A 10549-nucleotide genomic window follows, 5' to 3' on the forward strand; every position below is an offset into this window, starting at 1 on the left:
GAGAAGGGGCGGGGCCTGCCACAGGGCTGTGTGGGTCTATGGACGCACACAGCCACTGTGGGCACAAGGGCGCGCAGGTGCCTCCATTAGCCATTGGAGGCACCCGTGCAGGGGGCGGGGGGAAGATCGCTGCGGGGACCTACTAGAAAACGAGGAATTTAAAACAGCCACTGTGGGCCTGTTCACACCAGATGCAGTGCGTTCCGGCCCGATTCTGGCCAGAACGCACTGCCTTGCATTGCAGCTGACTCACTTTTTTTGTGGGGCAGGAGGGGGTGAGGCGGGCCATTGAAGTGAATGGCACGGCAGCCACGCCCTCCAGCCGCAATGTGATCGGCCGCACGGGATTGCCAGGCACATTATGCCTGCAGTCCAGTCCTATCAAAATGCTGCAAGCACTATTTTGATTGTACCGGACTGGACCACAGGCATAATGTGCCTTGTGATCACGTGCAGCCGATTGCATTGCGGCCGGAGGCCGTGGCTGCCGTGCCATTCACTTCAATGGCCCTCCTCCACCACAAAAAAGTGAGCCTGCCGCAATGCAAGGCAGTGCGTTCTGGCCAGAATCGGGCCGGAGCGCACTGCGTCTGGTGTGAACAGGCCCTCAAAGAAAATCAACACCAACCTCAGCCAAAGGTGGGCATCCTTTATAGCAATGATTTTTTTTACAAAGAAGGTTTAATATCGCTTTTACAGTCATCATGTTTCCAAACGGCTCCAACTCTCTCAGCTTGGCTTCCCTGAACTGCCTGTCCAGTACAAGATCACAAGGGGCAGAGCAGTCTCCAGCAGTCGTTCATCTACTAGCTTGGAGAAGCGAGGATGGAGTAGCAGGGAAGAGGATTGTCTTGCTGTGACTGTGTGTTTGTGGAGATACACACAGCTTACTAGCACACACAAGGTTGGCTCCATAGGACCCTGCAAGGGTAAGGAGCCACCCTAAACAGGATATCAAGGTCAGTGCTCAGGGGACCAACTGATTCTGCAGGAAACTAAAACTTTAAAACATATCAGTGAGCAGCATCCATTGTAAGTGATTTAAACAGCATTTGTCACAAATGACACCAAACAGTTCTGACTTTAATGTCACTTTATTACAATATCGCTTTGAGATTGCACAGCTAATATCTTTACAGAGAGTGGAAGTGAGGAAAGGGGAATCTGGGCTTTCAGTTGTGCCTTGATAACTGCTGATTGTACGGTGTATCTTCTTCTGTGTTCCTGTTTCAGGAGCTGTACAAATGCTGACGACCACTTTTATTGGCTGCATCAAGATGTTCATTCCCTGCTGTCTGTACCAGCACAAAGCACGTCTCAGCTATCCTCCAAACTTCCTAATGATCATGCTCTTTGTTGGGCTCATGAGGTAAATTCACAGAGTGGTTCTTGAGAGTTCTGCTGTCTGTATTGTCATTATTGTACAGAGGAAATTTTTTTGGACAGTGTAATTCCAGCTGTGAAAGATGCTGGTAACCTGGGAGGCCATATATGACCAGACTGTTCCAACAGAAAGACCCAGCTGATCATTGGAGAGAAATGCTCAGAGAAAGTTTGGAGTTTAAGTGATGCACTTTATTGACTAACATTAATTATTAAAGATGCACGCTTTCAGGATTCCTTAGATCCCTTTGTCAGGGGGCGTTAGGCTTTATACATTTCCTAATGTATAAAGCCTGATGAAAGGATATAGGGAATCCTGAAAACTGGCCTTTATAATTATGTACATTAGCCAATAAAGAGCATCACTTAAACACTAAAATCTCTGCATGAATCAATGGTCAACACTGTACAATCCTCTACTACTCGGAAAAGCACCTATAATGGACACAGTGTGCCAGAACTAACCTTTTGTCTGGATTCTGCAGGTTTTCTAGCCTATCCAGGCAGCTCATAGACTGTACATTGTTTTGTCTGATCCGTGCATTAAACCATCACCTAATGCCTGTGGACATCTTAAAGTGAACATGTCACTAAGTAAAATAGCGATGGTCAACTTATATATTGTAGAGTACCAAACAATAGCAGCGCCTTACTGTACGTTGTAGGTCCTACGTCATCACTTCATCATGTCTGATGAAGTGACCGACATGGATCCAAAACGTTGTTTTACATTGTGAAATGACCTTTTAAAAGTCAATAAAGAAGTATTGATGGAGCAAATACTGGAGTGCTGGTGACTACCTCTTCTGCTTTATTACAGTACATTGAGGTGCACTACATCAAGCTATGGAAACCCAATAGGCTGAAACTCGGCGTCTAAAAAGATTCCATTCTGCTGCATTTTCTGCAATGTACCACAATGTGCACATTGAAGAGAAAGTTGGAGAGTGATCATTGGTGTCAGTGGCCACATAAACGTCCCCAGCATTTGTGTCATTGGCTGCAATAAAACCGCACAGCTTTGGTGTCAGTGGCCACATAAACCTCCCCAGCATTGGTGTCATTGGCTGCAATAAAACCCCACAGCTTTGCTGTCCGTGGATGGTATAAAACCCTACAGCATGGGGTTACTTTGCCACCAACATAGCCCTCAACATTGGTTTCAGTGACCGCAATAATAAGCCCCAGTACTGGTTTCAGTGACTGGAAAAAAATACCCCCATTATTGGATTCAATAAAATCCCCCCAGTATTGTTCTCTACGACTAAGCCCGTGATTGGGTGAAACTTGTCAGAGGGGGCAGACCTTGGGTGGGACACCATTGATGTGGTACAAGTTTCAATAAACTACCCCAGTGGAATCCAGTGTGTGGCCAGCTTTTCTTCTGTTTGTTTGGGATCATATTGGAGCAAGGACATGCTCCCAGCAAGCACCCGGCTCATTCTTTTTCTGAGCCATGGAGGAGCTGTGCTTCTTTTGTGTGTTCCCCCAGTATTGGAGTCGGTGACTGCAATAATAACCCTCTAATATTCATGTCAGTGACTGCAATAACCCCAACTGGTGCTCACTAGCAGTGCTATTTAACCCCCCTGATTGGTGGTCTGTGCAGTGTTTAACATGTTTTTCGGCACTCGGCACCCTGCTACCGCTCTTCCCACAGGTGCCCAACAAGTGGCGGCCCAGCCCTGGACAAGGCAGGCCACACACGGGGCCAGCAGCCCGTGTGTTGAGCACCAGGGATCTAAAGCATTATTAAATGACATCTGGAATTAAATGCAGTCTTCAGATGCCTGTGCATATGGTGGTTAGGAGCACCCTCAGAGTCCCAAATCCTAAGAAGCATAAATATTTAAATTCTGGCACCTCCGGCTGCCCCATACAAATGCCTGTTTCCCGGTGAGGTCACCCCTCTCAGTGATGGGCCAATAGGACAGTGCAGCTAGCATTGAACTTTCCCAGGAAATGTTGACGTTCCTGTGTTAGAGCTTCTGGGGCGCTCTTGAAGTTCGATGAAGATATGTTGCTGCATTTTTCCCGGCAGCCATTTTACATTTTTTTCCATAAGCTAAAAAACTTGTGGATTGCCCCCACCTTGGCCTCTTACTTTCACCTCTCACCCTAATGTGTATTGTACGGAAAAACATGGGAAATAAAGGGTTTTGTAGAGAGGTATCACACCATGCATAAATGAAATATATCAAAATGTATTATTCATATAAATAAATACAATAAAATGAGTTCTAGTTGTTGCAATAGACAACATTAACCATAATTAACGCTTATCCATGATTACAAACATTTCATGGATGCAAGGTCCAAAATCTAAATTAACATGATTCGTCCCTACTAATTAGACAGCCAAAATACATTCAGTTCATAGTTTGTTTGTTTTTCATAAGGACAGGTTTACATTAAAGTGTATCTAAACCCAAAAACAAATATATTGCAGCTTACCAGTCCTTAGAATCATCAGTGGTGATTGGTTTTCTCTTTCAGGTTTCAGCTCCATTACATGGTAGGTTGATGAGATTAGGAGAGAGATAAGGATGTTTGTGCTTTTTCTCAGCTTATAGGAAATGACAAAGGCACGGCATTCAGCAGGTATTTTGTGTACTTGCTGAAGATGTTCTTAGCCTGAATGAAAGAAAACTATTGTAGCCACCATATCTGAGGGATTGGTAAACTGTAATATTACATTTTTGTTTTTGCCAAACCTTTTTTGTCCTTATCTTTTGGGTCACATTTACTAATGTACTTGTGTGACCCAAAGTCACGTCAGGCTATATGTATGCATAGCAATTGTATACATAGAATGCACAATAGTAGGTAACTGGATAACTCTGTTTACAGTTCTCCCATAGTAATGTGCAAACTACGTGTTCCGGAGAGAGCAAAGTAAATAGTTCCACCTTGAAAAATAAAGGAAATAGATATATGGTTATTATGTTATTTCCATACTGTCAAAAGGCTGTTCTTCACTTGAAAGGGATACAAGTATTTGAAATGGTTGACCTATATAAAGCTCAGTACATATATAACACAGAAAGGTTAGTTTGCCATATCTATATTTTTGCCATTTGTGACTGAAGATTTAGGTGTAATCTAGCTCTTTGGTGTTTTCCATTTAGTTTGTGTGCTTAAGTATCTTCCAGCTACAGACTCCATCTGTACATTTGTGGCCCATTGGCTACCTGGCTTTTGGGATATGCCGAAAGCTGACCATATACCTATAGATTATCTGCAGATTTGCTGTGGTCAGATGGAAAAAGTGCAACGTATTCCTCCATCTACGCCAAGCTTGAGAATAGTTGCAAACTCTTCTTATTAATGATTAATGTTTGCCGCCTTAGACTACTGTATCCACAGCCCTTTGGCATCAAGACTTGGATTACACTAATCTACAGTGCCAACACACCCTCAAAAGCACCTCTGACACTCCTCATTGACGGTTTTTTTTACATAAACACACATCATCCTGATATCACCCACTGGACGTCTCAGATTGGCAACCCTGGAGCACTGGGGGTGACCCTTATCTGTGTGGGGACTCTGCTATCCTCCACAAGCTGCTTTAACCTGGTTGTAGTACCATGATCACATGGTCACTTACCTACACAATGTAAGGCACCCAACTTATCTACTTATAATATGTTCTTCACATGTTGTGACTCTGAATACTACACCATAAGGCAAGGCTGGACAAGTCCCAGGAGCCTTGTAGACAATGCTCCTTAAAAAGGTACAGCTGGAGCCTAAAGCTGGCCATACACCTATAGATTATCTGCAGGTTTTCTATGGTCAGATGGAAAAAGTGCAACAGATTCCTCCATCTACGCTAAACTGTGCGGATGGAGGAATCTCACACTGGGCCAAGCTTTATTATCTTGCTAGTCGGCTCTGCTGGCTCTCAAAATACCTGAACAACCTGATTGGATGCAGGCATTGTTCAGGTATTTTGAGAGCCAGCGGGGCCGATTAAAGATTGAATTGAAGTGATTGAAGACTGAAGCTTGGCCCAGAGGGATATTCCGCCACCCACACAGTTTAGCGTAGATGGAGGAACTTTTTCCATCTGACCATAGAAAACCTGCAGATAACCTATAGGTGTACGGCCAGCTTAAGCTTGCTTTAAAGAAAGAAACATAAGCCACTACCTGCCGTGGGTTTCAGAAGCTGGCGTCTTTGTCCTTGGACTTCCCTGTTCCCTTCATACACTGTACACTTCTTTTGTCCTAGGAGAAAGTTTATCGTACGCTGATTTTTTTTTATTGTCCTGGGATGAAGTAATAAAATAGCATTTACATATTTCTTATGATATGTCTGCTAGCTATACTGCTTTGTTTTTAGATTTGCCATCATATTTCATAATTTTTCCAGATTCTCCACCGTGGTCCTAGGTCTTGTCAGCTTGAAGAATGTGGCAGTGTCTTTTGCCGAAACTGTTAAAAGCTCCGCACCTATTTTTACAGTTATAATGTCCAGACTGATACTGGGAGAGTATACAGGTGAGTCTGTGATTACTTCTTCTGTTTGCACACATTTCACCTAGCTGTAAGAAAACCAAACAGTCATTCCAAGAGATTGTAAAGGACGACTGCACTTTCGTAGAAAATACAGTTATCCTTTTTGCCCCCGTCCTAAATTAACACCTCTTGCTTGTCTCAGATACATATGCTCCTAAATTGCATGAGCACAGCCTGCAGGAATCTTTAATGCCTTCAGCCAATTCTTTTTCCTTGCTCTGCCTGCGCAGTAAAACCCTCTAGGCTTCTGTGGGGTGATCTATTGATACAGGAACCACTTGGGAGATGGCTTCATTGAAGGTAATGGGGTTCTCCTGCTCAATCCTGGTCAGGGGAGAGAAGATTTTGGCCAGAGGCGCTGAAGATACCTGCGGGCCTCAGTCATCAAATTCAGGCAAGTATACATCTCAGGTTGGCAAGTGGAGAAGGGTTAGTTTAGGTGGGTAAGGGGGTGTTTAAAATTATAACTGCTCTTTCTGTAAAAGTACAATTATTTTTTAAAGGAAACTTCTCGATGTTTGATGGCTACAATTGCTGACCTTCTGAAAATGCCTTTTGGCCAGCTTTCAGGGCCCTGTCACACCATCAGGAGTACGTTCTAGTGCGTTCGGCTTCTGGAATGCAACCCGGCCGACTCAGGTTTTTTGGGGGGCGGGAGTGGGCGTGGTGATGCATTGAACTCAATGGCACCACAGCCACGCCCCACACCCTTGGTGTGATCGCCGCCACCCGAACACATGGCACATTAGTGCCTGCGTTCCGGTCCAGTGCGATCTGCAAAAAATGCTGCAAACACAATTTTTTGCAGATCGCAGTGGACCGGAACGCAGGCACTAATGTGACACACGTTCGAGTGCCGGTGATCGCAACACGGACAGGGGCCGTGGCTGTGGTGCCATTGAGGTCAATGCCATGCCCCCTCCCGCCCCCCCAAAAAAGGAGCCCGGCCGGGTTGCATTCTAGTGCGTTCCAGAGCCTGAACGCATTGGAACACACTTTTAATGGTGTGACTGGGCCCTCATGCTGATGTTCTGGCTTTAGGGCTTGTTCACACCACGTCCAGACCAGAACAGTTTGTTCCGGGACCAGAACAGTTTGTTCCGGGACCAGAACAGCATCCCAATGTATCCCTATGGTATTTTTGGGCTCTGTTCACACCAGCTCAGTCCGTTCCGGTCCAGACAAAAAAAAAAAAAAATGCTTGTCTCATTTTCTCTGGTCTGGAATGCATGTAAACGTATAGAAAACACATCCAAATGCACTGGACTGCACCTGAAAGCCCATTTTAGGCTAGAAAAAAAAACGTGGTTAAAAACGCACTGCACTGCGTCTGCAGATTTACTCCGAATCTGGTCAGGCTATGGTGTGAACATACCCTAAGTACTCTGAGGCACTGACTAAAAACAATTATGCACATAGGGACTTCTCAGTTTTCTGATCTGCAAGCATGTTCTGGCTCAGTCACTTGAAAAGTATTGAAACCAGAGGATCAACTTAAAGCCAGGCAACTAAGATTTTAAGTAAGAAATCAGCCATAAATAGCCTATTACACACAGGCTTCTTTAAATTCGAGATTTATATTATCCATTGCAGCCATTTTCATCAGGATTTTCGTGCATCTAGATTGCATTGCAGGCTGTTTTCATGTGATATTGGGCTATAGAACGTGTTCTATGCTTCAGTATGTGTGGGTAAGGTTGCAGCAGTAGGGCAGCACTTGAACCAGAAAATAGAGCTGCAGCTAACGATTATTTTCAAAATCGATTAGTTAGCCGATTATTAGGTTCGATTAATCGGTTAATCGGATAAACAATAAAATAAAAAAATACTTTCGCTTGCACATTTGCTAGCCCTGATGTGGGCTTTTCCGAAGATGAGGAAACCAGCAGTGATTAGGATTTATCCAGCAAAGGGCAAGATACAGAACATAAATACCAGCATGAACGCTACAGCCTCACTTTAAATGGAGGGTTTTGATAGATCTTTTTTTTACCTTTTAATACTCTCACCTTGCAGGAATGGTGGTGAATCTGTCCCTTCTGCCAGTGATGGGTGGTCTTGCACTCTGCACTGCAAGTGAAATCAGTTTTAATGTTCTTGGCTTTTCTGCAGCCTTATCTACAAACATCATGGATTGGTAAGATCATCGTGGTATCACTTGATAGAGATATTTCCACCTGCTTTGGATTGACCTTCCCGTGAGCTGTTTTATTCAGTAAATTACCCTACTAAAAAGATTTTTGGTGCTAAAGAGACAAAAACCAACCCTCCCCATCCCCATCCCATCCCATCCCAATATAATCCCCTCCTGCCAAAATGCTTACCTTCTGCTCTGCTAAATGTGTGGCCCTGCAAAGCCTATACTCACCTGTCCCTGATCCTGCTAGATATTGGCTGTGCAACTATGGCTGCTTGTCAAAATCTTCCTGGCCCATGCACTCTCATTCATTTATATGGACAGTTTGTCTGGAATACAAGCTTGTACTCCAGAGAGCTTCATATGATTGAATGAGAGCCAGAGTGCATTTATGGGCCTAGCCAGGAACATTTTATTGAGCGTCTGTGCAGGGCTGATGTGGTCACACAGCCAATATATAGCCAGATTCGGGAAAGTTGAGTGTAAGGTTGGGGCTTCTACAAAATAAGTGTAGCTGCACTTAAGGACATTTTCACTTTAAAGGAGAACTATGGGGTTAGGGCTTTTCCCCATAGTTCTCCTAAGGGTAACGGGAGGACACAAACTAGCGTCACCCTAAGCTCAGTATACCGCGAGCTACAGCTCGCGGTATACTGAGACGCCGCATCTGAAGTGGATCCCAACAATTATGTCTGGATCTGCCCAGCTGCGTGAGTGACAGCTGGCTCTGCCTATCTAGAGGCAGAGACAGCTGTCACTCACAAGCACTAGCCTCATAGTTCTCCTTTAATTTATGTTCACTGGCTGTATGTTTGTTCTGAGTCAGTGACTCAATAAGAAGTAAAGCAGAAATGTGGAGTATGCTTATTCAGAAACAACCATGGCAGTTCTTAGATATTTGCTCTGCACGGTTTGGGATATTGTTTTGTAATGGGCGGCAGAGGTACTTTTTTTTAAAGAAATTGGCATTAAATGGAAAAAATCGATTTACCATTTGCCACTTGATGAAAATAAATATGTTTTGTTCCAGCTTGCAGAACGTCTTTTCAAAGAAGCTTCTCAGTGGAGATAAGTACAAATTTTCGTGAGTATAAAATTTTTTTGACTGTTGTGTGTTCCCCGTATAGAGCTGTCAGATCACACAGGTCATCTTAACATTCTACAGGGAATTTTCTGCAAACATATAATGACAACAGCAGAAGCGGTGTGCGCACATCCTTGAGTATTTTGTTTTTGTGTTGTAGATGCATCTGCTAAAGGAATTTCTTACATACTTCCTTAAGTTGATGTGTTGTTAGGTGTGTCAGAAGCAGCGGCTTTGCTCTTAAGGTGTTTATACCACAGACATTCTCCAAGAAGGGTGGACTGGGTTCTAGAAAAATCCAGTAACACAGAGTATGGTTATATTGTAGATCTAGCAGAGTGAAGTAAAGCGCCAACATTTGATGCTACTGGTGGGTCATGTTTTTTTTTACATTGACTCCTCTCCATTTATCAGATTAATAAGGAATTTTTTGCCCGTTTGAGTGTAGTGCTGGCCTAATATCTCCAGGTTTGGGGCACACTTTTTTGAAATATTCTTTTTTTTTTTTTTTTTTTTTTTTTTAGAGGCTCAGCGCTGACCTAATGTAATACCTTAAAAACATTTACTTTGGTGATCTACAGTGATTCTGAGTCATACTTTTAGGACCTTTTAGGAATAGTTTCTCTGCATGTAGTTTTAGACCTTTATACATGGAAAGATGACCCCTGATATGTTGCCCGTTATCTGCCAAAATCAGAATGGAAAATGCTGTGATTTGTTTTGTTTTTTTTAGATCTTTACATATAGACCCCAAAGTGTAACTTGCCAGAGTTAGTAGGTTATCAGTCTGCTCACTGATGTAATGTGTACCAGTGCTGGCCCTCTTACTATTTAAAGTCCAATCACTAGAATCTCAAAAAAAGCTTTAACATGTAAATGTCGTTTTAAAAGTAATGTTTTTATATTGTTAAAGAGGAACTCCGTTTAACATTTTTCGGAACCCTTGCAGTGGGGCTACCCCCGTACTGCAAGGGTTAAGTGCTCGTTTTTGTCTGGGTGCTAAAACACAAAGAGCAAGTTATACTCACTAGACCCTTGGTTCTCAACTGGTGGGTCGTGACCCAAAAGGGGGTTGCGACCCCGTGTGCCTTCCACTTTTCTAGGTGAGAGGGTCCTCAGCTTCCCCCCTAGCCTCCACCTAGGTGCCAAATGTCAGCTTGAGGTGGGGTGGGCTGGGGGTATGGGCACAAGGAAGCTCCATCCATATGTGCAATGCTTACAGCTCCCTTGCGTGTCCTGTAAAGATGCCTGGACCGGAGTGACATCACATTCTGGCTCCCGGCACCTCTACAGGGTGTGCAAGGAAACTGTACAAGCAATGCACATATGGGTGGAGCTCCATCACAGCACAGCAGCCCACACTGGACCCCGCTGAGGATCCACTCCTGTTCTGGTAAGGTAGTGAGACTGGGTGGATATATA

At 44.0% G+C, this 10549-nt stretch overlaps 1 protein-coding gene across 1 annotated transcript in view; it reads left to right on the top strand.

The window, feature by feature from the left end:
• Window positions 1–10549, top strand: part of LOC108797107 (solute carrier family 35 member E2-like) — a 29745-nt gene that overhangs the window by 2067 nt on the left and 17129 nt on the right. Inside the window, exons 2-5 of the mRNA XM_018568677.1 lie at window positions 1234–1369; window positions 5761–5888; window positions 7923–8043; window positions 9074–9127. Of these exons, the coding sequence (XP_018424179.1) occupies window positions 1234–1369; window positions 5761–5888; window positions 7923–8043; window positions 9074–9127 (439 nt within the window). The remainder of the gene's footprint in view (window positions 1–1233; window positions 1370–5760; window positions 5889–7922; window positions 8044–9073; window positions 9128–10549) is intronic.

Source organism: Nanorana parkeri, unplaced genomic scaffold (genome assembly GCF_000935625.1).
Source record: "Nanorana parkeri isolate BGI_ZX_2015 unplaced genomic scaffold, ASM93562v1 scaffold1226, whole genome shotgun sequence".
In the NCBI taxonomy this organism is placed as follows: domain Eukaryota; kingdom Metazoa; phylum Chordata; class Amphibia; order Anura; family Dicroglossidae; genus Nanorana; species Nanorana parkeri.